Here is a 27,766-nt window from a genome sequence, read left to right as displayed (position 1 = left end):
TGTGGCGAGGAAATATGGGAGGACGCACATACACACACACACACAAATAGGACGAGCTTTCTGCCAGGCAGAGTTCAAACAGTTCTCTAGAAAATCGCCTGCCCCCAGTGGAATGGTACCATTCCAGCTGAATGCGTTAGTATTTGTCCTGGTATTTTTTTACCTACTAAAGAACGTTCTCAAAAGAAGGTAAAGCTGCTAAATCCATCTCTGGATTGCAATAAAACGTTTCATTTTCAACAAAATGTACGTTTTATACAGTTGCTTGCTTCGTAAAAACAGCTTCCTGGCTCAGTGCAAACAAGATTTCAATCCATTTCTTTTGAAACATTCAATCGTATCTATCCGAAAAAGCAGTGTCCTGCTGCATTCGATCAGTATGGGTACTGGAGACGACTTAAAATCTCCTTTGCATACGGCAAACTCCACCTCAGGCTGGATGTATACGCACTTTTCCCCTTGGTTCTACTCCTACCTGATGAATGATGTACGTTGTGCTGGACGGTTTGCTATTTTCTCCACTGTAAAAGTTCATCGAATGGAGCCGATTAGCGTAGCTACCCCATGCATGAAGCGTACTTGCAACTCAATGTGCATCCTTTTACCGGAACCATCTTGCACTTACACAAACGATAGTTGACTACAGTGTCAGTTCAGTAGAGTGTAATCATACCCAAGTAATGAAATGAGGCAGTGGATTTATTATTTTCATCTTGTCTTGAGCGGTCAAAATGCTCGTTTCTTACTTACTTACTTACTCTCTTCATTGATGTGGAATTTTTTCATTGATTGTTTATTCGCTTGTGACGTACTATGGAAGAACTTTAATGAGATAGATCTCTCCACTATCGCCAATTATTGTTTAGCCCTTTATAGTATATACATCTGCTAGAACATCGAATCGGCGCAATCAATGTGCAGTGCAACGAGTGTATGCATAATGCAAAGAATGAATTAAAATGATATGTCAAGGCTAAAGCTCGTGAAATCTAGAGTTTTTGTTTTTTACTCATTGTGTCCATCAGTGTCAATGCCATGAATTCCATAAAGTTTAACAAGAAAACTTCTTTATGCGATTTTGAATTTACCTAGCTATGTCGTTCGCTGTCTAGTTATAGTTTGGCCTTTATTTTGACTTCTTCTTCTTCTTTGGCTCAACAACCGATGCCGGTCAAGGCCTACCAACCCCACTTGTGGGGTTGGCTTTCAGTGACTTATTGATTTCCCCCCATAGCAGGATAGTCAGTCCTACGTATGGCGGCACGGTCTATTTGGGGCTTGAACCCATGACGGGCATGTTATTAAGTCGTACGAGTTGACGACTGTACCATGAGACCGGCTTTATTTTGACAGTTAATGCAAACTTTGATATGCACTGTCAATCCTTGTCAAGATTTTTCATTTTTTCATAATCAAAGCATTTTTTTATTAAAAACTGTCAGAATCTGGAATGCAATGCTCAATTGAGTAGGGTATAAATCACCATGACATGTCTTTGAAACAGAAAATCCTTCAATTTTGTCTAATGATTTGTGTGCTTACTTGACAGAAAACTATGATATCAACATGGAGAGGTTCCGTAAAATACCAAAGTATCAAAATGTGCCAAACACACCGAAAACCAATCCCCTTTCCTCTGTATTATTTTGAGACATTTCCGTGCCAACACTCATAACACGTTTGCTTTCTTTGATTCGCAGCTCTTTGGATAAAGATTAGTTGATTTTATTTTTTGCCCTAACTTCCGGCACTGTGTCTCGCTTCCATCTCGGCATTCGGACACGAGCGTCCTCGAATGGCTGGCAATTGCTGTCGTTGCGTTTTTATGGATCAATGGTGCTAAGTTTACGAGCTTTTCATCGATGTTTGTGTGACGCAGGCCGCAGGATACTAGGGAAAGCCAGGCGCAGTGTCCATGTTGCTCCATTATTCCATTTGACAAACTTTTAATACTTTCCCCTTCCTACTGGATACCCATTCGTGCCCTCTCCGCCCATACGCTTCGCCCGCAAACCTCCTGCTTCCATCCCACCATCAGCACAGATTGTTTCGGTCTCGGTGCTATGCTTGCGCGGTTTCATCCCCGCCCGGAAGCTGTCCTTACAAATACGACAAATGCGATCCTAGCTGCGATCCGATCGGCGAAGCAAGCAGTTGGAGCGGTGGAGCTGTTGGCAATAAAATTTTACATTGCTTGCAAAACCATTCGAACAACGTGTTTCTTTAGCCCATCCCTTCCTCGTTGCATCTTTTCATCCCGTTTTCGCGCACCTCAGCCCACTAGCTCACTAGACGGCAAGGGGCTAGGGCCGAATTGAGAAGGCGCAAGGAAATGGTTGATAAAATTCAATCGGTCCGAAGCGCGAAACCGAACGAGCGCTCAGCGCCACGTTTGCACCATTTTCCGACCGGATGGTGCAGTGCATCCGGTGGCCATAATCGTCGCTTTGATTTTTTGAACATTTCTTGCTCGGAGTGGAAACAAATGGAAGAAAACAGATACAAAGAGCACAAAAAAAAAGCCAAACCGTTCCGGTTCAGCAGCAATCGTACTTGCAGCGCACCACACACGGAAAAGAAAGGCCAAACCTTTTTGATAACATTTTATTGCCTACATCGATTTTACTGCTTATTGGAATTCACTTCCGCAAAGAAAACGGTTTGCTTCTCGTCGCCCCGCTCGCGAGCACTCGCACACAAAGAAACGGACGGGGACGGAAATTTAAAACCATCAAACTGTAACGGCCACATGAACAAACAAATCAACACGAAAGCAAATAGCAGAAAGGTTGGCAACAGGGCAGCCAAAATGCTCCCGCTGCCAGTGGACAGAAGAACTTTCCAGCAGCTCGAGCGAAAGGAAACGAACGCTGGGGAGATGTTTGCTTGCGTGGTCAAGCGAGTGGGTAGAAAGTCATCGAAAGAAGCTACTTTTGACCTATTCTTTTTCTTGCAATGATGGCATAGAGAAATCCTATTTTTTTATCAATATGTTTTGCTGGGTTTATTACGAGCTTCGGTTAATAATCGCATGGATTATTGTACGTTTTTTCAATCCGATTTCAAACAGGTTTATCGCTTGAGCTTCCATAAGCTGCTTTTGAAATTAATCACAGTGTTTTTTTGCTAAAATAAATCAGCTATTGGTCGCTTCTCACCCATAGGACAGTATAATATAGCACCCCTCAGTTACAAAAATACCCCAAACCCGCCGCTCATTTGCGGTCGAAGACAATTTCGGGCCAGCTAAAACCGAACGCGGGCCACCGAACGGGCTGACGGGAATCAATTAAAAAACTATGAGCGAACAATTTGATTGGAAAAGTTCCACACCATCGATTGTCGAGTAGTTTTTCAATTAAATTTAATTCAACCCTCCTAGTCTAGCCCTCGCACCCGGCGCATTCATTCCACGGCCACCATATTTCTCGCATCACATAACGCGGTTTTATTGCAAGTTGAACAGTGCTCTTGAACAGTTGCTTGACTCCGTCCCCGAATGGGTTCGGGGCCGTATCTTATCCGGGAGCCAACGGGAGCTGCTACTGCTGCCGTTGCTCCCAAAACCATTCGAGTTCAGTCGGTAGTCCTTAGGCTAGCCTCTCAGCAGTTTCACTTGGCAAGAACAATGCAGCGTGAGTGTAGGAGCGGTTCAGCTTCAAACCAAACTTTTGCACTGTTTACCAAGAACTCCAAGAAATCCCAAAGTAAAGCAAAGAGCGTGCAACCTGATGTGATTCAAGCTGAAAGACAAATGGACTATGGACTCTTTGGTAATATCGTGTATGTGTGGGTTATTCTTTGGTAATATCGTGTATGTGTGGGTTATTCTTTATGGTGAGGTCTGTTTGTTAATCAACATTATCGAATCGATCGAATTGTTTTCAAGATTGTTTTCAGTAAAAAAAAGAACTGATATAGTATCAACATATGATATTTATATGCATTATACAGCTTTTTTATACATTAAAACCGGACCCTAGTGGATACTGTGTACAAAAAATTAAAATCATTGTAAATTTCATACCCAAAGAGAAATATGGAGACGCATGGTTGTTTTCACTGTAGCAACAACCATGCGTCTCCTTTTTCGTGTTTTTTTTTCATCCCCTTGTGCTTATACTTGCTTGGTACGATATCATCTGTTAGGAGTAACTTTCCCTTAATTGAAAGAAAACCCCTATCACTTTGACTGTTTCGTTCGACAACAATTAATTTGCGTACACGTACTATACATTATCGTCAGCAGCAGGACAAGGCGCTTAAAGATGCTAATGGTCAGTTTAATGACCGGTAACCTTTCGTGCTTTCCTCTGTTTCAACGCGGCGTAAGCTCCGGCCACAATTAACGCCTTCCACACAAAAAGGGACCCGTTCACGGACACCACCCGCCACTGAACGATACCTCAATTCGAAACGATTAAAAACTAAAGTGCACTTTCCGTAACCAAGACAGCAGCATCGGCAAAAAAAAATACTATCGCAAAATAAAGGAAAAATCTGCCGTTCCGTGTAATGGCCAGCCATTTAAAATGAACGACCGAACAGAGAAAGTTCCACCCGTCCCGTGCACCACCCGTTCAGGACGGGCCATCCCGTACCGGAAAGGAGTGTAATTTTCATTTTCACTGCACTCTTGATTACTCCATTCCGGTTTGAGTCGCGTTTGCGCGTTCCTATCAGCAGCCTCGGTCCTATCGTGTGTGCAAAGAGAGGGGAAAAGAAACATTTGTTGTAACGTTTTATTTTTTCTACTTTGGTTTTGCGGCACGAACAATTTACTTTTGTTCCACCGGAAACGGGAATCAGCGTCGAGCAGGAGCGTCCTTCAACCGAAGCATCATAGCAATTGCTACAGCAAACTGAGCGGTTCGGGGGTAATGGTGGGGATGGTCTGTGTAATGTGTAATGACAATCATAATTTAATCTACTGCTCCACCCCAATTTGGTGCATGTTTTAAACGGCATTGTTTAACAGCGTCACAAGGACGTGAACGATACTATCATGTTCGTTATCAGCGGCGCTCCGCGCTGACACCGGCGGAAGCACAAACCACACGCAGCCCCATTTGGATGAGAAGGGAGTAGTCACTAGAAAAAAGTGCCTTCGACCTGAACTTTGTTTCCTTGCCAGCATTTCAAACTGCTACACACGCAGCCCTCCGTCCTGGTCTAGCGAACACTGTAATGATCCTTCTGCAGTGTCATCTAGTCCGTTTACCTCTATCGCCGTTAGCGTAGACAAAGTAAAAACAAGCTCAAACCCGTTCATGGAAGATGGAGCGTGCGCAAGGAAAAAAAATCCTTCCAGTCACTTCGGCACTGTGAAAACACTTCGCGAACGACATCGAACGTGGGTAGAGCACAATCGTTCCTGGTATAGGATTTGCACCCTTCTACCCAGGATGCGACGGCCTTCAAATAGTTGCCGAATTTTCTCCTCTGTGTGTGTGTGTCTGTCTGTGGGTGCGGGGAGAGGATCCACAGCCGCCACAATAGCAGCGAAAGCAACAGAATAAAAAACAACCAATCCCTACCGGGGAGGGGTAGATAGCGCTAGACTCGTTCGCACTGTCTTGTTTATGCTGCACCATAAAAACGCTTTTCCGCACGTCCAAAATAAACGTTGAATGAACACATTTTCCCGCTAGAATTTAATTTTCTTTTATTACTTTATTGTTTTTGTAATCATTGCGCGTCGCGGGACGGTGTACGACCGGGCGCCCACCGGCGGTAATGGCTACCGCGAGAATTGAGCGGGCGAGATGGAAAACACCGGACGGTTTTAGAGCTCTTGGCTGTACTTTTCCCTAAACGACCTGTACTTTGCTGTAAAAAAAACACACGAAAAACACCTTGAAAGAGTAGGACAACATGAGCCAAAGTGTGTGTGTGTGTGTGTGTGTAAGTGTGTCTGAGAGAGATGCATAAATATACATTGCCACGGGTTTCGAGCGAATGTCGTGAAATTGGCACAAAATGTCCGCTTCCGTCACCGTCCTGAGTGGACCTGAGCTTCGTGTTGTCTTTTCCCCGAAACCGTGTGGAAGTCAATGGAGAGTGCCCCGATGGATGTTTTCACTGCGCTGCACACTCTTCCTCCTCCGCTCGTTCGTGTGTGTTGCTTTCCGAAGCGTCACGAAACATTCGGCCCCGGTTCTCGGCCAAGCAAACTCAGGCACGGTGAAGATGAGATGAGAACGTCAATATCATCGGTTTCACTCGTCCGGCTGCAATTTATCGGTGGACACAAAAAATAGCGAACAAAATACAGTGCATACCGAAAGGAGGGAGCTTGTTTTCGCTTTCTGCTTCCAAACTTTTCAAACCTGTTTTGCTGTTTGCAAAAGGTTTTTTTGCTTTTTATTGAAGCATAAAAGTATTTGCCCTTTTTTCTCAACTTCGGCTGCAAACTTTGTGCGAGCACAACAAAGTTTAGTTGCGTTTTTGTGGCGTTTTTTGTTTGTGTGCCCTATGGAGACTATAAACTAGTGCTCTGACAAAATTAGCTCAGTTTCACTGCTTTTAGCCGCACAAAAACTGACAATAAAATGCTTTTGCTGGTAACGGAAAAAAACTCAGTGCGCTTGAAGTTGTGCTTCAAGCATCGTTTAATTGCAGAAAATATCGGTGAAGTATCAAAAGACATGACATTCTTCGCATAGCATGACGATATCATCTTGCTTAGGTCGAAATTAAGACATATTGGCATATGCTCAACACTGTTAACGCGTGCCGTGACTGCAGAGTGTCTAAATTTCGAGCAAAGCACCCAACATTTTAAGGCTAACAGACGCTAAGCCTCGTGTTAAATCATTGCTTAAAACAACTAACCTTGCTTACATCCAGCTCAACACCTGGAAACATGAATATTGTTCCGAGCCGGCCCGTAAGCTTTCGCACGCGCACCACGCACACACATAAATATTCATCGTAACCTCACACGCATCCAACCCACGACCCACCCCTTTCAATCGGCATTGCCGTTCGCGCGCGCATTTGCAGTAACGCGCCGGTGGCCGCGCCAATTTTGGCGGCTCAAATTTAATGAAATGCTCACCCAAAGTATTACTATTTTCGCAACGTGCCAAATACTTGACCCCGTGGCAGGGCCCGATTCCGCTCCAAACTTTGCACGGAAATCGATCCCACTGCCCGAGTGAAACATGGTAACGCGGTACCTGCTGCTGCTGCTGCTGCAGTGCCGAAACATACCGTAGAATGTTGTGAACCCATCGCAAAAACACACACACACACACACACACACACACACACACACACACACACACACACACACACACACACACACACACACACACCCATACGCCGCATTATGATGCGTTATTTGTGCGCTTAACGCCGGGCGTTGCTCCGGGCGGCCATGATCACAATGTACGCGTGACGCTGGTTGGAAACATTCATAATCTCACCCGTCGCGAACGCACCAAACCGCACCTTTCGCCCAACGTGGTGGGGAGAAGCCGTTGGGAGTCGCACGGAAGGCAGGGAAACAATATAAACTAAACCATCACCTGGTGCGGTGTTAGCATGGCAACCGAGGGGGCGAGGGGCGATGTTTGATCCCGCAACCCGGGGCTCGGGGCCGTTTTCATTCATGCCCGTTTTACGACACCCGCGCGTCGGTCGCGGACTCTTCGTCATGCGCCCGCGGCACTGCTGCAGCGGAACGCAAGGACCACGCAAGGAACCGCCCTGTTGCCCTGTGGCCCATTAAAGTGCTCGTGTCGTGTTGTTGTGCCTTCCTTTCCATGTGTTCCACCTTTGCTGCAAATTACGCTGAGACGCGCGGCTACACTAAACGGTGGATCTCCATGGAACGGCAGCACCGGGAAGTTGACGAAGCAAACGATAAACCTGCAACGTACGACGCGCCCCTGTAAAACGCAAAGTGGCAGTACTGCAATCACGTGGTGCGGTTTGGCGTAGCATGCATGCAGCAAGGAGCCGACGGCGGTGAACTGCCAAAATTCTGCCGACCACCCGCTGCAGACTCTAAATAAATAATCATAATAATAAAGCTCAAATTTACTGCCTACGCACTTGTTTTTCCTTTCCGCGTTTGGCTTTTGCTCATCCGTGCCGGGCTGCCTGCCATCCGGGACGGGCCGAAGCAGAAGACAGGCCGTTACCTTTTTTTCACCGAATTTGTTCGCTCCCGGCGGCAGCCTCGGTCGGAGGCTGGACGCCAGGACGCGAGGGAAGATTGTTTGCTCCTTGCTGAAACGTTCGCGAGAGCCCGTGTAAAAGCAACATCGTGTACCGGGAGACATCATCCACTCCGTCGTTCGCTCACCGATGCGCAACGTCGTAGCATATTTTTATGATCATAACGAAAATTTTATTTCACTTAATGTACCAGCTCCCCCTCCCCGGCAAATGCTGGAAGCTGGCTGTCATTTGCTGCCACCACCACCACTGCTGCTGCTGGCGGACCATTTCGCGGACTAATAACTTCAAAGTGAATCCCCGCAGCGAGCGAACGGTGGCGGTAAGCGGCGGCGGCTCCTGGGCAAACAACCGGGCGACACCTTCGTGCCAAAGATCACAAGCTTCATTGGTGCTTTCCGTCTGGTGGTGGGAGGAGTGGCGGGGAGGGTAGTGATGGTCGCTTTGAAGCGCTGTGGCACAGAACGGAAGCGCACGAAACCGCAAACATTTGGCGCTCACTTACCGCTGGCTGGGCTAAACTTGCCTTGCGGCACTGTCGGGGCGCCGGATCACCTTCGCCAAGGGCACAGCGAGGGTTTCTGTTTGAAGTGTGTGCTGCCGCGCAAAGTGAAGCAAATCAAAGTTCTAATTTCACTCCGTTTGTGTTTTTCGCACCCTTTTCTCTGTCGTTACAGGATCAAGTCGTACAGCACAACTCCAAGTCGGGCGTGATCATGAGCAGCACCGCGCTGGCACTGCAAACGGTGACGCGTCACCAGGCCGGCAACTACACCTGCATCGCCTCCAACGTGGAGGGTGACGGCGAGAGCAACACGGTGGACCTGAAAGTGATGTGTAAGTGTTCTTACGTATGAAATACTTTCGATTGTAGTCAAAGCTGAACTGGAAAATATCACAAAATGGATTAAAGTTTGAAACATAAATTCGTCGCAGTCGTGATCCATTTGTTTGTGATTACGTGTTAAATGAATGTCGATTTGAGTCGCGTTTCGTGTATTCGTGATCTAGAAGTAATTTTAGATAATGCGTGTTTTTTTCGATTCATTCTTAGCATCAATTGTCGGAAGTCCCAATCAAATGCACGTTGTCTTAAATCTCTTTATTGTTCTTTACCAGAAGTTCTTTATATTGTTGTGACCTATTTGTTCTGGAAATTCTATGCTGGGATTACTCTTAAGTATAATTAATGCTCCCATATTATTAGCGAAACTCCGTTGGTTCGTTCCTGCGACATACTGAAGAAATTGAGGTGTTCTTTATGTAGAGCCTGGGGGAACTGAACTTCGTTCGAATGATCCATTGCAACGATTGCGATGTGGCATACACGATACAGTCAATATTAATTTCGGTTATGAAATTCGCGAAGTCGCGGAAAGTTAGTTGGTCGGTTAAGAAAAAACTCTGTACACGTGCACAGTTCGGCGTCAGAATTGTAAGTGTTTATTTAGACTCAAAATTAATTCTTATATACTATTTTCTTCTATTGTGGGAAGGTTTACTCTTCCTTTTACGCATATGTTCGTGTCGCTAGCCTTTTCCTTTTTGCCAACACCTACGCATTATCCTAGGAGATTTTCTGGTTCTGGTGTGCTGTTTTATGTCAAACATTATAGATGGAAATGTAATCCCTTTTTTATTGCTTTCTCTGGTGAGGAAAAATATTGTTGCATTGATTGCAGGCGTTGTGGTTTTCCCTTTTGGCGTAACTGTACCTAACACTTGAATTCTGTGGTGCATGTTGCAGATGTATTGCATCATTGACACATACTTGAACTTATTGCTTTTCGAAATCTTTATCTGGTTAATGTCATTAACGCATCTGCGTGTGAGTGATTTAAAGGTTTAACAATTTTACGGCCGTGAGAAAAATGAATGTAGAATTTTCCTCGGAATTTTTTCTCGGAATTGGTCTAGCTTGACACACGTGCATGCTGTAATCCTAAGTTAACCGTTATGGATTTGAAATGAAATGAAGTAATTGACTGCTAAAAAATGCAAGTCAAAAAAACCCAGATGGCCCTTCTTGAAGGGTTTAGGATTACAGTAAGTTTATTTCCTTAATGGTACGTCTATTTTCGAGTACGTTTGAACTATCATATTTTAATCTTTTTTATGGTTAGAAAGAAATATAAAAAAATCTGTATTGTCGCGATCGCAACAGTAAATGAACGATATGTTAAATTAATATAATTTCTTTTAACCGTCTTGTGTACGACCAAAAACCTCTACGTAACCGTACAACCGCCTTCCCGGGTAGACCATACATTTTGTTGTTTTTCGTGGTTAAAAGCGTACATCTTTTGAAGTACTTGTTAGATTTGACCGAAAACTGTATTGTAGGATCATAATAATGTGTTATAAGATAGCGTAGTAAAATTATAATTTTAAAATCTTATCAATGATTCTTTGAATCAAAAAATTAAAACACCCCAATCGGCCTTGCGCATATTTTGAGTGGATGCTTACACTAAACACTAAACACTAAACTAAACTAAACAATTTTGTCTTTTTCTTTTCTTTCAAACGATGTATTGCAATTAAATTTTATTGCTTGTTGTGTAACAATATATTGAAAATAACACTGAAATCATCTTGTTTAAAATGATACCAACCACTACAAGCAAAGGAAATAGAACTCGCTGGCAGAAAGGCGGTCGTACATATGACGGTTAATGCTGTTGTAGTACAATTTTTTTATATCAATGTTCAATGTTTATATCACCATAAGTTTTACTAAGAAGAAGAAGAAGAAAAAAAACATCTGTTAAAATCTAGAGGCGATCCCGTAGCACAGTTGTCAACATGCACGACCTAATAACATGCCAGTCATGGGTTCAAGCCTCGTATGGACCGTCCCTCCGTAGAAAGGATTGACTATTCGGTTGTGTAGTACTAAAAATGTTTCGAAAGCTGGTAAATGCCATCATTCCCACTGATATTTATTAACATAGTGTTAATAAATGAATAAATCAGCATCGTAAAGGGAAAAATGGACACCACAAAAAAAATCCTTCGATTTCTAATAAATTATTTATCTCTTATCTCAGTTATGCTGGATAAACGTCAATATTAGCTGTGGTCCTTAGTAGTGTTGTACAACACTAAATCTCCATTTTGCATGAGTGATATATGCCAAGATGGTGGTAAACATCTCAGCGGCATAATGATTGCTCTCTGATTTACTTAACCCACACAAACACACACAATTAGCTGAAAAGTTGTGTATAGCTCTCGAATTACCTTCGAGCATTTTTGTCCTCTTGGTGAAGCTAAACTTCTCGCCCAACAGTGCCACCCTCGTACTCAGCGCACCTCACTAGACAAGGAAAGCTTCATCTGCACTGGCGTGAATATAACGGCAACATTTTCTCCCTCACTTCCTCCCTCTCCCGTACCAAGCTGCTGCGTCACATTGTCACCTGCCAGGTCGGGTACGTCGTGCACACGCCAGCCTATAAGCTAAAGGTGACGACGAGCGCAAACTACGCAGACCGAGCAGCACACAACAACAACACACTACCGCTCGCTAACAAACTCAACCCGCAAGACGTCAACCGGAAGAAGCTGGGTATGAAGCTGTGTACAAAGCTGCCACCCAGTGTGATCAACCTGCCCTCCTCCTCCCTTCCCTTGCGCCACACACAAAATTCCATGTACGAACGTTGTAAAAGTGCGCACACTCTCATTGGCTGTCACTGCAGCAAGCTGGCACGTGTGGGGGGGGGGGAGATTTTTCACGCGTTTCGCCTCTGCGTCACTGACATCGCACCCGGCTCAGGCTGTAGCAGCCGGCGGAATGAATCCTTTTCTCCAACGGTAAGCTACCAACGCCAAGGCAACGCGCTAGAGCCTGGCGCTAGAGACGTTGCCATCCAATCAAACACGCGCGACGACGACGGCGACGACGCTCGCATGATGACGATGGTAACGATGACAGCAAAACGTCATCCCCTCCCAGTACTGATGCCAGGCGACACTCGGGTGGGGGGGGGCAACCTGGGCAAACCATTATTGATGATTATAGTGGTGGCAATTTATGAAACGGATTACGCTTTATTTGTATTTTGTTTCCCACGTTTGTGTTGTTCTTCTCTCGTTCGTTGTGTTACCTTCCCCTCAGCGAAGTTAGCAAAACTTCATTTCACACTGTTGTTACGCTGGATGGTGGCAAAAAAACGGGTGATGCTGTGCTAGGTTATGGATTTTTATGCGTCAATCTTCCCCTGCTTGTGCTGCTGCTACCCGGGCACCCCGGTAAGCTCGAACCAAAACCCTTGGAAGACACCCTTTTTCTTAACACCTTTGTTCCTTTACACAAGACAGCACAGGTCGTTCGTTCCGGTATTTTATTAAACTTTTTTATTGAAAATATCTCTCGCTCTCTCTCTCTCTCTCTTCTCCCTCCTTGCAGTAGCATCACATTGTACCAGCACTACGTTCAAGCAGCTTGGTAGCAAAACAAAACATAAAACGATTTCACCCACGGCTTTGTTCGTCTCCGCCACTCAGCACAGCTTTTCTGTCCGTGTGCCGCCCATTTGCGCCCATAAACTGCTGTCGTTTGTTTTGCAATATTTGGTACCATAATGTTGATAATTTCATTTCCCTGGCACTATAATGTGGGTGGAGGAAAGGCATCTTTAGGTGCTAGCTAGCGGCACGATCCGGACCCGCGGCCCTGTGCTAGGTTCAATCTTGATGGCGACGGGTTGCCCTCAGCACATCGCGAAAATGTTCAGCATATCAATTTATGACCCACAACCGTAACGGCTATCGTACTGCACAAGTTTCGCTTGGTGTAAATCTTGGTAAGCTTGCAATGTTGATGGGGTTTAATATGTTACCTGTTGTAATCAGTTTATGAGGTCATACGCAGGGAGGGCAGATTGGCAGGAAATTGATGTTCAAGTACCATTGGTTTTTATTTATAATTTAAAAAAAAAAACAGACAAAACAACCCCAAAATGAAGGAACTTAAGACAATATTGTATGCTATAAATTAGTTACACTCTTCTACTTGACTTAAACGCATAAGTGTATAAATAATGCGCCAGTATAAATAAAGCTTCTAAAACAGGGTCTAAGGCCTAAGCTGCACGCGGTTTTCTTTGCGAACATGGAAGCTTTATTGTCACAGTTTGCTAATACATTCAATGTTCAAAGCATTTTCTGCGTTTTAATAGAACTTTTTCCTTTCTTTTTGGGACACAACGGTTTTCATCGCAAAACCTGGCTGACTATTTGGTCGCTATGCATGCAACGGTCTATGTTTTACCTTATTGGAATGAAAGACGTGCTTGTCACCCAGATCAAGTTTCCGTGACAACAAAAAAAAATAATCACAAGGATCAATGTCTAGATTACTCAGGGCGAGGAGAGACGGGATTAAAATTTCCACTTATCAGAGTTTCTCAGTACTTTTTTAACGATGCCGCAGGAGCATTTCTCAAAAGTGAACTAACGGGGTTCGTCGCTTGTTGACCAATTCCCATATGTCGACCCAGTGTTCCACATTTTGGGCAATTTTCCTTGCTTTTAAGCGAATGGAAATTATGGACCCATTGATGAGTATTCCATTGACAAAGCATATTTACAAATTTATCTATGCATTACACTCCAATGATTTGCGTGCATGTAATGCATGTGCGACTCAGCCACACACTCACATTAAGAAAGTAGTTTACAAAATAACACCTCATCGTTCTCGGTGCAAACTGGTCATTGGAAATGGTCCGACATGCAACTTCTAATCACTTGCTTTAGAGTCAAGTTTTGTTTTTGTGTTACTTTTCTTTGGTTTTTCCCGTAATTTCTGCGACATCACGAACGCTCTTCTAGTTCGCTATCGTGTCTGTTGCGTCGGACCGAATGCTAGCGAGACACAAGTAAAGCCGGGACTGTTGTCGAGAGTGCAAACGAACAAGCAAATGCTCTTCATTATCCTGTTCCGTATGTCTCAACACCGCGATCACCACCACCACCACCACCATTACCGAACCGATCGGGTCGTAATTTCGGAAAAGCGTATTGCCAAATGACGCAAACAACTCGGGCGGTCATGCAGCGTAGCAACCAGCAACGAACAAAAAACAGCGACCAAAAATTCACCAGAAAAAACTCATTAGTCACAAAACTTTCGCTGCACTTGCAAAATATTTACGTCACACCCCGGGCCCGGGACAAAGTGCGAAACGGCGACCGGATCGCAACGGACACACTCGCCAAAATTGGGTAAAATTTCACGTACCGTGCACTAACAGACACACACACACACATAGCACTGGTTCGACACAGACAGCAGCATTCCTTTCACGACCGCGTGCGGTTCCAAGCAATGCTATTCAGCCGGGTTGTGTGCGGTTGTGCACTCGATGAGGGTGGAGCAAAACTTCACCTTCGCCCACCCTCCACTCCATCATTCAATATAAAAAACGACTCGGGTGCCGAGCACAGTATCAACCGGCTGCACCTAGTTGGTTAAGGAAATCGCGCGAGTCCACACAAACACTCACACACAAACACGTACACAAACACTTTTGCATGTAAATTATTGTGTTTATTTTAAAATTTTCCAAACGTGTCCGACTTTTCTTTTCAACCATACACTCTCCATCGTTCCCCTTTCTCTACCCTTCTGCTTCTCTCCCACACCCTCTTCACTCCCGTGAAAGTTGCAGCGTGCATGCAGCGAGCTCCTTGCGAGCTCTAAAACTTGCTCTTGGTGCTGTGGTGCTTTTGGGGCCGGTTCTTTTTCCCCCACATCGGCATGGGGGCTGCATTCGGTACAGCTTTGGTTGTGTGTACTTTGCCGTTAACGTTTCCTTTTTCGGTCGCCTTGTTTCTTGTTTCGTATCGCACAAGCGCTACACACGAGTGGTTACAAATCCACGGGCTCGAGCAGTTCGCAAGCCTCCACCGTTTTGTAAACAGTGGCGTTAAGCCGTAAACTTTGTTGCCTCTTTGTGTGTGTGTGTGTTTGTGTGACCTACCTCTAGGAAAGCAGCGGCTCCAAACTTCCCCACCAGCATTCCGGGGTGGTTTTGGCGCACGCTGCGGTGCTGCCGAATTTGAATTTTGGTCAAACGTTTTGCCTCAAACCCCGAACGGTTGCGGTCGAGGTAATTTTATGCATTCTGCGCTACGGGCAAGAATGCCCCAGGGGTGGAGCAGTTTCATCATTGTAATAACAGCCCCGGAAGGCAGAAAGTTACATTTCGTAAGAAAGGGGTTTAAACTTGTTCTTGTTTAAATACAGCAAAAGCTGTAACTGCACAAACTTCATTATGAAGCTCACTCATCATCAATTCGGTGGATCTCATTTACAAATCATATTCAATAAAATTTGCTCCTTTGAAGTACTTTCACACGTGATGCTTTATAATTTATCAAATAATAAAACATAAAAAGAAAACAACATTCTACCCCATCTTTCCATATTCCGAGACAACACGGACAAGATCAAACATATTCAAGCAACCGGCATCGAAAGGCAACAGAGAACGCGCCGCATTCCGGTTCACATTCCGTTACCGGTGTAAATGAAGTTACGATCAACTTTATGCCCTTTGAAGCATTCGCACTTGGGGCACCCTTACCTCCTTCTTCTCCACAAATTTTCCATCGGCCCATTACGAACCCAACATCAATAAAAACTCATTTTCCACCGGACTGAATCGTACGGTTTATTTTTTTTTATTTTTTGGGCGGCCCGGGGAAGTAAGAATGTATTCAGTAAGTGTGTGCGTGTGTCTGCTTCGAAAACATTAGCATATTTTAAGGAAACTTTCTTATCATTGCCCCTCCCCATCTGCCACAAAATCTGGCCCGAAACATGTGCGGAGGTGCTCTGCTCGAAGCGAAACACATTCATCGATGAAACGCATGAAATGTTGTGCAAGACAAATACGATTTTACAGTTTGCTCCCAAACACACTGCAAAACACACACACACACATAGCCACAGTCACATTTCTAGCAGAACCGAACTCGAAAAGGAGCAACTTTCCCCCCACCCTCAGAGTGAGATATGAGAGCCGGAGCAGCGAAGAAAAGGGCTGGAGAAAGTTTTCCCTTTCAAATCCGCCCGTCTGTTTGTCGTTCTGAAGGAGAGGAGAGGGGCGAGAAGGTTCTCTCTTCGAGTAGGGGGGATGGGGTTCATCCAACCCCCCCCCCCCACGAAAAGTTGTTCCAAAGCATACGTACCGCCGAAGTGTTCCAAACGCACCAGCACACCCCACTTGCTAGCGGTAAGCGAAGGAAAGGACGCATTCAGAATGTGGCAGCGCTACTTCAAACGAAATTTTATTTACAATTCAATTGACTTCTCCCCCCTCCAACCAACCAATGCCGACACGGGACGGTGCAGGAGTTTGGAAACTTATTTTCCATCTAATATGTTAATATTTCATCCGCTCGATCGAAGCGAACGCCTCAGCCAGCCATAGATTGGGCGAGTACAAAGCTAGAATGTATATGTGTGTGTGCCGGTTGCCTGCTGGCAACTGTGCGTACCGCACACACGTTTCCGCAACCGCAAAGGAAATTTGCTGCCGAGTGGGTCCGTGTTACAGGCGCTCGTGGTGGTAGGCAAATTTGACTGGCAAAACTTTTCCATCCACTGCAATACGTAATACGTGCCCGCTGTGGCAGTTCTGTAACGGAACGGGCGGGACGGCAGGAGGCAGGAGAACGTACGAGAAAAAGTTACTTACTGACTTGCCTTTACCATCGCAACGATCACGGTGCGCTTGGACGAAGATTCAGCCAACCAAGGCCCCGCATCCCCCGGGCCCAAGCCGCCCAATCAGATAACAGCGAAGCGGAGGAGTTTGTGCATTCATCAAATGAAATTTATGTACAATGTGCATAACATCCTTCCTCCCAGCAGTGGGTAGAGGGAATTCCATGCACTTGCTGATGGAGCGAGGGAGCGGGAGAGTTTACTCCAGCGGCAACAGCCCTGCACTGCTCTGTGCTGGACAGAAGGCACAGAACTCGTTTGAATAAAACATTTAAACTTGTTGTTATAGTTTATTGTGGCGCGCCAAATTGAACGTCAATCCCCGGCTGTCGACCCGGTGGGCATGCAACAAGCAAAAGCGGCCAATGAAATGCTTTGCTAACAGCGCCCATCCATCGAACTGTGGACTGTGAATAAAGCTGACCGATATTTTACGGCCTGTCATTGATGTGTTTTGCACGAAATGTCAAGCCAGCGCAGTCACCCGTCGGCGCATTCCGGGCGAGTTACGTGTAACCCATGGCGTGGTAACGCTTCAACACGAGCTGCACCTACTAGTGGTGGGTGCTCGGAATCGGAACTACACGTTTCCGATTCCAAAATTGACTCCGGAATTGACTACGGAATCGGACTCGGCTCTGGAATCTTCATAAGAATTAATCGGTTTGAAATACATTTGGATCCTTTGCAGCTTATTAAATAGGGATCGAAGCATCCAGTACATTCGGGCAAAACCAGTGGATTCATTTTGACAGTTAGATGAGAAAGGTTTCATCGTTTCATTGCAGCTTGCATTGCACGTTTAATTCCTTTAATTTTTAACCCGACTGCGACTTGCTCCAAATGCACTCAAAAACACCCATTTTCTTTGAGATTTCAGATTCGATTCCAATTCTAGCGCTGATTCCAATGCCGGAGTCGATTCAATTTCTGGAGCCGATTTCAAATCCAGAGCTTATTCCATTTCCGGAGCCGATTCCGATTCCAGAGACGATTCCGATTCCGGTGCCAATTCCGATTCCGGATCGAATTTCATCGTTGATTCTGATTCCAGAGTTGATTCTGGAACCGATTCAAGAGTTATTAAGTTTAGTCATTAAGGAAGCCATTAAAGACAACTATTTCACTATTTCAATTTGGAAACTGTTCTAAAACAATACTTTTATGTAAACACTCCTAATCCTTATTATTTCGTTCGAGATGAAACTGAACTGAACAAATTAAACAGTGCATTTCACTATTATTTATAATCGAGTGAGTGAGTGTCCAATGTAGTTAATTGGATAAAGCAAAACAAAAATAACATTTTTGTTTCTAAAACCAATTCTCTGCAACCCGTCCAACGACCGACAGGTTATCAAAATTTCCGCAATCGCCGCACAAAAGTTAAAGCTCAAAATCGAGGCTACCACACAAAAGTAGGCAATGGGTCGCCTAGTCGAACTGTCCTACCACACACACACTCACTGCACCGCACAGCAGCTGCATCAAACCAAAAGGGATGAACGGAATGTTACCAGTATGGTACGAATAAACTAAGCGCACGAGGGACGCGCACGCTCGTCAACGAGCGCTAACGAACCATCACACACAACCATCACCTACATCATCACCATTGCCCGTCATCATCGTCATCGCAGGGCTCGGGACGATGAGAAAGCTTAAACGAACCTGTACCAACACACCACATCGTGCCATCGGTTGCAAGCCAAACACACTCACACACACACACACAGCATCAGCAGCTGCTTAGAGCGAATTTGTACCGAGACGAATGGCAAACGGCACCACATGTCGCCCGTTATGCACAAGGGCAAGCCAAGCAGCAGGAGCAGCAGCAGCAGAAGCGAAGCTACAAAAAAAATCATCCTAGCCACCCTACACACACACACACGAAAAGCGCCGGATCCGAGGCATCGGGAGAGCGAGAGAGATATTTTATTGCAAATATATTTATGTTATTTGATTTTGATATGAATATGTTAGCACTTTATGCAGATGTAATAAAACATTCGCATGTCGCTCTCGTTCTGCTTCCCCGATGGAAAGCCGATGGAGGCGCCCGGTACGTTTCACGGCCCAGCGCGTTCCACACGTTCGTTTGCGCCATCATCATCGCACACCGTCATCCACAGCACTGCAGCTTCCATCCGTCCGTGTGTGTGTGTATGAACAAGGGGCAAATAAATTTTCCACAATCACACCTTCCTTCCTCTCCCCAGCGCTGCAGGTGTGGAAGGTACCGCCGTGCCCATCTAACTGTGCGGGGCTCAGTATATTTATGGGGAACACATGCTTGAAAAGTAAAAGCATCACAACCGTCCGTAAAGCTCGCATTACGTACCACATCTACACACCCTTGTGTTGGCCAAAAGGGGTTACAGTAGCAGCATTTGCTGGACAGATGACATTTGGTTGAGGTTCTCGCGCAACACCAAACATCATCACACCCGGTGCCGCTCGCCCGCTAAACTGACCGAAATGGGGTTGTTCCCCGCACGATAAGAGCTGCAGGATGTTCAGCGGAAATCGAAATTTAGCCACACAACCAACCCCCGCCTCGTTGGACGGGCTCCGGTGCGGAAAAGGCGAAACGTTACATGTGCGAACCGTTTCAACAGCACGATCAACAACAGCTTTTTGCATGAAATGTTAAACTAAACGCGGGCGCACAGGGCATGATGGACAGTGTTTCGATATCGCAACACTGCCACCGCTAAGCTAGTGCAACATTTTCGGGACGGTGATTTACTTTTACACACAACAGTCCGTCCGTCCAAGAGCAAGTCCAGTTCTGGTTCGGAGCGCTACAAATCAAACGGGTTCGTTTACGCTTCGCTTTACAGTTTCAGCAGTTGCTGTAGTGTGAGAAACCGGGTCCGATCCCAAAGGGGGGAACTTTAGCGAAAAGTTTTCTAAATAAGCACACACACACACACACACACACACACTTAATTTCGATGGACACTGGCGTGGGAAGCAAACGATTTTCCCTAGAGTGGTAGTGCGATGGAATTGGAAGCGAATTTCCATCCACTGGCAAAACAAACTTTCCACCGGACACACTGCTCATAAAACATTCAAACGCAAACGGTTCGTTCGCTGTGAGCCTACGGGAGCACATTTAGAGTGAGGTGATTAATATTAAATGTGCAGAAAACAATATTTAAAGGTGATCTATGAGCGGGGCCATGCGGCTAAAACTTCTACCCTATTACTTTGATAAGCTTTGGGGGGAGTCATATGGGGGAGGTTTTAAATTGAGATTCACAAAGGGTATATTTTTGAGTGGAAATTCAATTAGTTGCAAGCGGTTTAAAGGTCATCCAGCTACACGCTTCACCCACTGTGCTGTTGTGAGCAACATTTGTCGTTTTGTCTAAAAATCGCAACGCAATTATTTACACTGCTCTGTGCACAAAGTATCGTTGTGTGCAATCGAGCTATCTGCAAAACGCATCAACAACAGTTCACCGCAACAACCACAACGTAAACAGCGAACCCCCAAAGTTCGTGGGAAAGTATATAACTTCATCGAACAAAACGGCTCCATCTATCAACAACGTGCACACAGCAAAACACAGCCCATGACGTGACAATGTGTCGCCACCGCCACCACGCTGATAATGATGGTTTGTGTGAGCGAGAGAGAGAGAGAAAGAGAGGGCGCGCGCGCCTAAAAAAACATCGGTGATAATTGAAAATAAAACCGTAAACATGCTTTCCTCGCAAGCGAATACAACACTTTCCACACAAACAAACGGCAACAAACAAGCGAAAACAGGAGGGGGAGAGAACAAAAAACGCATCCAAAACACAGCCCCATAATTATGTTCCCCACTTTACCGGAAAATCAATCACAGCACAACCGAAGGCACGACACCGGTTGCGGAAGGGGACGAAATGGGCAAGGACATCAACAAAATAACACAGCCATTGAATGAAAAAGCAGGAAAAGAAAACAAAAAGGCAGAACTCAAAAACCTGCACCAGGAAAACAGGAAACCCCTCGCACGCCAGCGGAAAAGGGGAGGAAAGAAAGAAACACAGTTATCCCACTGCAATCGACCGGCCGAACCTCCATTTGCATGGCAAAAGCTAATAAAAATGATTTAATGGTTCTAATTTTGTGGGAAAGCTTTTACTTCCACGCTTCATCGCCGCGTCGGGCGCTTCACCGCCCCCCACAGGGGGCCGCAAATAAAGCTGCCCAGGACACCGGGTACCACCCCAGATGGACCTTCAGTTTTGATGGATTTCCCAACGAACCAAACGGTATCGGACGCGAAGCGGAGTGCTGCGAAACGGGACCTGCACAGGGTTAGGTGTGAAAAATAAAGGGAATGTGCCGACTGGGTGGCCACCCTTTTTTGTCGCTTTTATTGAAGGGAAATGAAATGAAATGAGAAAAGGATTTCAACGCTCCACCGGCGTGCTGCATCATTATCCGGGTTTGGCGGATTCGGTGATGCATTTAGCACCTATGTTCGATGTTGCGAAAAAGCGTGCTGTTTTTCCCTCTTTATCGCCCTCATTTCAGCTCGCAAGTTCTCTTACCCCAACGGGGGTGAATTACGACATCGTAATAAAAGCATTTCGAGGATCCGCAAACCTTTCACCGCGAACGAACGTACAAACACAACAAAACACACCGCTAGTAGCTCGCGTCAGGTCAAATAAAAACAAACACCCTGTTACAACTGTCCAACTCCCAGCAGAACCACCCATCTCTCTTACTCTTCCGTTCCGTCTTTCTCTCTCTCTCTCTCTTTCACGCGCCCTAATGTATCGATCGGGGTAAACTGCTCGACGTGGGTGCTGCTGTTGGGACATAATTTGTGGGCTGTTTTATGCGTGTCAGCCGGTCCCGGGGTGGCTGTCCCTGTGCATCTAGCACCTCGCTGTGTGGTAACGCTAAACGACCCCCAAGGCGTGTGCGTGTGTGTGTGTGCGGTACAGCATTCGCAGGAGTGTCCCCGCAGGACATTTAGGAGATTGATTAGCTTGTCCTTTCCTCCAGCGCCCGCGCGTTTCTGTCCATTGCGATGGTTCTCGTGTTTTTGTTGAGGTTGGTCCGTGACTTTATGCACAAGCACACATACACATATAGTACACACACGTACCACCACACGATACGCTACACGTAGGCTTCCCGTATGGCAGACGTCCCGGTGCGTCCAACGGCTCAGCGTGTGATTTTTATCACGTTTGTACTAGCCCGAACAGAGGACCCAACGGTGTGCGCCACGTGTGACGAGGGATAACCAGAGTGTAAGAGAGGGAGAGGGAGAGACAGGGAGAGGAAGAGAGAGGGAGAAGAGGAGAGAGTGTTACAGAGGCAGCGCCGATAACAAGGCCATAAATTTCTTAATTTTCATTTATCAAAATAAATTCTAGCCTCGGCAGGTGGTGGTGGTTGGTGATGCCAAATGAATTCACCGTAATGAAGGATTCCAGCAAACTTAGATGCTAGATGGACTTGTCGTTTAAATTATGGTCTCTTTGGAAATACATTAGAACTCTCTGTCGCTCTGTTGTGCAAGAGAATCGATGTTTTTGAATACGGCACGGGGTTAGATAAGAAAATAAATATTATACCTTATGTGACGTATTAGGGGATAGGATGATTATTATTATTTTATAAATATTAATATTTTTATTATTATTTTTATTATTATTACTATCCGTATCTTGCCAATTCTCAGCAATATTCTGAGACATTTGAACCTACCCCGTGCTATTCAAATGGCATTTTTATTATTATTATTATTATTATTATTATTATTATTATTATTATTATTATTATTATTATTATTATTATTATTATTATTAATAATATTATTAATATTATTATTATTATTATTATTACTATTATTTTTATTATTTTTATTATTATTATTATTGTTATTATTATTATTATTATTATTATTATTATTATTATTATTATTATTCTTATTAATATTATGTTTATTATTATTATTATTTTTATTATTACTATTATTTTTATTATTTTTATTATTTTTGATATTTTTATTATTATCATTTTTTATATTTTAAATAATAATAATTATTATTATTATTATTATTATTATTATTATTATTATTAATATTATCATTCCACACTGTATTTAAAAACATTGATAAACGTCATCCCATAACCACGAATTACTACCGTTTGAAAGGTTCTGCTGGAGGAATCAAAACAATACAGTATATGTTACAACTGGATATAAGAAACTCTTATTAACTCTCAGTTTAACACTACAATGAAACATCGAATCGGCACACACAGGTGCAATATGCAAACCGTCCTTTGCTTATGAATCGTTGATGAATGAACCCGTTTGATTAACGAAATATCAAACGTAGTTAGATAAGACATGCAACAACAAAATTAAAATTCGTTTTTATTTACTAAATTCAAAATAAAACTTCCTTTTTGAACGGTTTTTTCAACATTAATGTCGATGGGCAGACCGTTTGCATCAAAAGCTTTTCGAATGGGATATCTTCAATGAAGAGACTTTAACTTTTTGACGTTTTCAACGCAATCGGTATGACAGTTACCAATTGTCTTTGGTGTCTCATGTTTACTGCAAAAGATAAATTACTAATTCTGAATCCCAATTTGGAACACTCGACTATTCGCCCATTTTCCAACCAAAAGCGGCAGCTCTTGCCCAAAATCTAGCACCAAAGCTCAACCGACAGGTACTTACACCAGCAGCAGATTTCCACCAGCTTTCGGCTTGGCCTGCGCACAAATCAATCATCAAAACGGGCGCCCCTGTCATTGCACGACATTGCATTTGTAATTCCACGACCGCTGTTCCGGACCTTAGTGGTTGCCCCAAAACGAGCATGCAAATATTGTCCCATCCATCTGCCGAATGGGTTTCCAATACATCAAAACCGTGCCCATTTACGTCCGTGCGTACCGCAGGGTTTCAAAAATGAAACACACTTTTTTAAGCCACTGCGACTGTGTGTGTGTGTGTGTGTGTGTGTGTGTGTGTGTGTGTGTGTGTGTGTGTGTGTGTGTGTGTGTGTGTGTGTGTGTGTGTGTGTGTGTGTGTGTGTGTGTGTGTGTGTGTGTGTGTGTGTGTGTGTGTGTGTGTGTGTGTTTGTTTGTGGTGATGTTTCTCGTGCAAAAGAGAAAGTATTGTATAGGCACGCGCCGTGCCGCCTACCTGTGATCCGTAATGTCGCAAACCTTGGACGGATTGATGTGTGGACTGGCGGGTTTTTTTTTTCTCGTTTTCCTTTTTCCTGTCCTGACATTCCACTCCGGTGCGATCTGTGACTTACATTGGCTGATATTAAAATTTATGCCCTATGCGATGCCCTACGCTGAACGTTCGGCCCACGCGATCACAATTAAGAATCCGGCGCAGCCCGGTAAAGCACGGCGCGGGGACGGACCGTCGTCGTCGTCTCGCGACCGCAATTCGATACTTTAACCCCCTTTCTCCCGGACAACGCGCGCACGTGTTGCCTCGTCGAACGGAAGGGCCGGGAGGGTGGCGAGCAAGCAACATATCAGGGAAGTACGGAACAGGCTACCCTACTTCGTCGTCGAGCTAGCAAAGGCGGAGCTGGAGAAACAAACCCCGCGCGTTCGGAAAAGTAATAAAGAACAATTGCGTCACATTCGGTTGATTTATAGATTCGATCCGTCCGCCCGATGGCTTCGCTACGGCCAGGGCCGGGATAGCTGCACAGCCCGGTTTCTTAACCGGTAGGTAAAGGATTGCAAAAGACGCGCCCCACTGGGCTGTAGCGCTGAGGGGTAGCGACGATACTGCTAACAGGGCATGACCATAAAGCATAGTTTTGGAACGTCGAGGCCACCGGGTGGATGAGCGGTTCGGCTCGTAATTCTTTTGCACCGCATACATACACATACACACGGAGCTAGAGAGTGGGTAAGATAGGGAAGGAGTAGACAGAGCAGAGGAGGATGGTGATTGGAAACTGTCCTGTATGGGATTGTGCTTGCGCATTGCGCATTCCAATAAACCGTCAAAGCAAGCAAAGCGTCGCCTCTGTGGCCTGCTTTGATGAATGGGTTGTACGGCTCTGTTTAAAAGCTTTATTTCACGGATTTTCCTGCTCTTCCAGCACCTTTTGACTGTTCGCTTCAGTCAATGATGTATTGGAAATTGTGTTACCGAGAGAAAGAGAGCTGAAGAGAAAGAGAGGGATAGAGAGACTGGACAATTTATGAAACAAAATGTACTTATATTTTATCCGTGTTGCGGATTGTAACGATCATTCCCTCATAGCGTTTGGTACAAACAAATGTAGCTGAACTTTATGTTTGCTCCCGCAACAATCTTATCACAACAGCACTCTTTGACAGGGGTGGGTGTATAATTCTCGCGAAACGATTGTACAAGTTGTATGAAATAAAACCCATTTATTTTCTTTATCGATACAGCTAGAGTGAGTTAGAAATGGAACATACGTTTTTGATTTATTTTCTCCCCGTTTACATGCGCTTTTCCGATTGTACTTCCTTTATTAATGAACCCTTCTGCAGATCCCTCTCTTCCACCCGCATGGTATATCTCTATTTAGATGGATTACAAGCGCCCATAAAACAAAGCTGAAAACCCGCACCTTCTGCCCTTTGCTCAACAAAAGCAACTAAAACGGGCTTTCACACAATTCAAAAGTACACTTATGGCATATTGCTCCCCGCTAGTTCCCGTTGCGCTCCTATCTTTGCAGAATTCATTCATTGGCAGATCACTACGTACGTGCGACCATCGGATCGGTGGATAGGCCGACAGCTAAAAAAGAAATGGGTTCCATTGGTCGTCAGTTCTTGTTGCTTTGTTTCTGCCCTCCCTTCTGCACGAGTCCGCGTCGTATCAGCGTTGCTGTAATTTATTTACAATGCACCACCATCATATGCCGGGGCACACGTGCCGGGGGGATTTAGAATGCTCCAGCTTTTGTTGCAGTAATGTGTTGGATTGTGTAGCAAGAGTGCGTAATGGAAACAAAAAGTATTGTATTGCACCACAGCCGCTGATGGAAATTGTGATCGAAGGATTGATTGCTTTCTTTTGTTGCTTTTATCCGCCAACACAATCAAACACAATTCTACATGTAAATAGATCCCACTTAGCGTAGTAAAAACCACCGTGTATAAGCAAAAAAAAAAAACCTTCAACTTTAAACACATAAACTTTCAACCTATATTTGAGGTAAACGAGTGCATGATTTGGCTTTGAATTGGAGATTTTTAACGCTATGAATTTAATTACGCATTGCAAATATAAAAGACGAGCCATCTTGCATGACTTGCTGCTTAACATAGTAAACGAGCAGTCAATAGTTTAAAGCATGATAAAGTGATAGATTTACATCGAATTTCTTTAAATTGATTACATTGAGATTTTTAAAAGTGATTCCAACTGTCCAGCTTAATTTGATTAGGTTAATTTGGTATTTGGTTTAAAGGAATTTCTTCAGCTCCTCACGTCTTCCTCGCCATCCATGCAGCATCATGCACTGTGAAATATATTCACGAAAAGGGGCTGGCAGTGTCAGTTGGAGAAAATGTGAATAAAAAAGTGTACACCTTTATCGCTGCTCGGTTTGCAACTGTATATTCGTTTGTCCCTTTTGTATACAATAATTCATGCAGTTTGTAATTCATATTTCGTATTCGAGCAGTTGTTCACGTCAAGCAGTTTATACCCTAATCTTAGTTTCCTGATGTTTAGTTCATGCAAATTCAAATTGATCTTCGAGAATAATTCACATAATCCTAACATGCACTAATCATCGCCCTTCCCTGCCCTTGGAATCATTTCAGACAAACCAATCTGCCGGCCGGATCAGAAGAAAATCTACGGCGTCGCCCGGAACGAGGCGGCCGAGATCCTGTGCCAGGTCGATGCCTACCCACCGCCGGAATCGTTCAAGTGGTCCTTCAACAACACCGCCGAAACGATCGATATGCCGCAGAGCGGATACCGCGTGCACGCCGAGCAGGCCTCGTCACTGACCTACACCCCAGTAAAGGTAAACGCTTCAAAGAGGCCCTTGAAGGGACCATCACACACACACACACACACACGCGCGCGCACACACTCTCACCTGCAACCACACACTTGCCACACATTCCACTGTCTAGAGTTTCATTTCCTACGCGAACCCTCCATGCCACTCCAACGCCAAATCGGCATGAGCGAATGTGTTTGTGTATATCCTAGCGACGGTCGGAAAAATTCCCCCCAAAAATCACACACACATACACACATGAGCAAGCTCTCGCTGACAGATGTGGTTTTTTAAGGGTGCGCAGCTGCTAGAAGGCACATACTCCAGTGCACAAAACCACACAAACACCGACGCAGGTCAAGGTTTGGGAAGGTAGGGGCTTAGGGGTGGGAAATTGTTGATGTGCATAAATAATCAACCGAAGCCGAACTGAGCGGGAGCAGCGGGTACAGCGGGCTAGCCGTTGTCGCTTTCCATCTGGCGAACGCCACTAACGGACGAGGCTCGATGCTTGGTACCACTACCGCAATGGGAGGATTTGGGAGATTTACCTTTGCAGGCTCATCTGCCGCTCGGGCATCTGCTTGATCGCCTCCGCCCACCGGTTCGCCTATGCTTGCAGTTGTCACCGGGCAAAGCAGCCCCAGCTCCAACACAGAACCACATGTGCAAACGGTTGTCCACATTTAATTAAATATTTAAATCACCTGACCTATAAAAAAGCCCCCCCCCCTCCCATCTCACAGCAAGGTGCGACAAAAGGGCCACCTTTTCCGAATGAGCGCACCACCAAAGCGTCCAACGTCACATTAAAACATT

The 27,766-nt window shown here is 45.0% G+C and overlaps 1 protein-coding gene across 8 annotated transcripts in view; it reads left to right on the top strand.

Moving 5' to 3' along the window:
- Nucleotides 1-27,766, top strand: part of LOC121587995 (hemicentin-1) — a 188,369-nt gene that overhangs the window by 114,387 nt on the left and 46,216 nt on the right. For all 8 annotated transcript variants that reach the window (XM_041905427.1, XM_041905431.1, XM_041905428.1 and 5 more), the window contains exons 11-12: nucleotides 8,865-9,024; nucleotides 26,760-26,968. In XM_041905427.1, the coding sequence (XP_041761361.1) occupies nucleotides 8,865-9,024; nucleotides 26,760-26,968 (369 nt within the window). The remainder of the gene's footprint in view (nucleotides 1-8,864; nucleotides 9,025-26,759; nucleotides 26,969-27,766) is intronic.

This window comes from Anopheles merus, chromosome 2R, assembly GCF_017562075.2.
Source record: "Anopheles merus strain MAF chromosome 2R, AmerM5.1, whole genome shotgun sequence".
Lineage (NCBI taxonomy): Eukaryota > Metazoa > Arthropoda > Insecta > Diptera > Culicidae > Anopheles > Anopheles merus.
The sequence above is the reverse complement of the archived record's forward strand: the minus strand, read 5'-3'. Positions and strand labels throughout refer to the sequence as shown.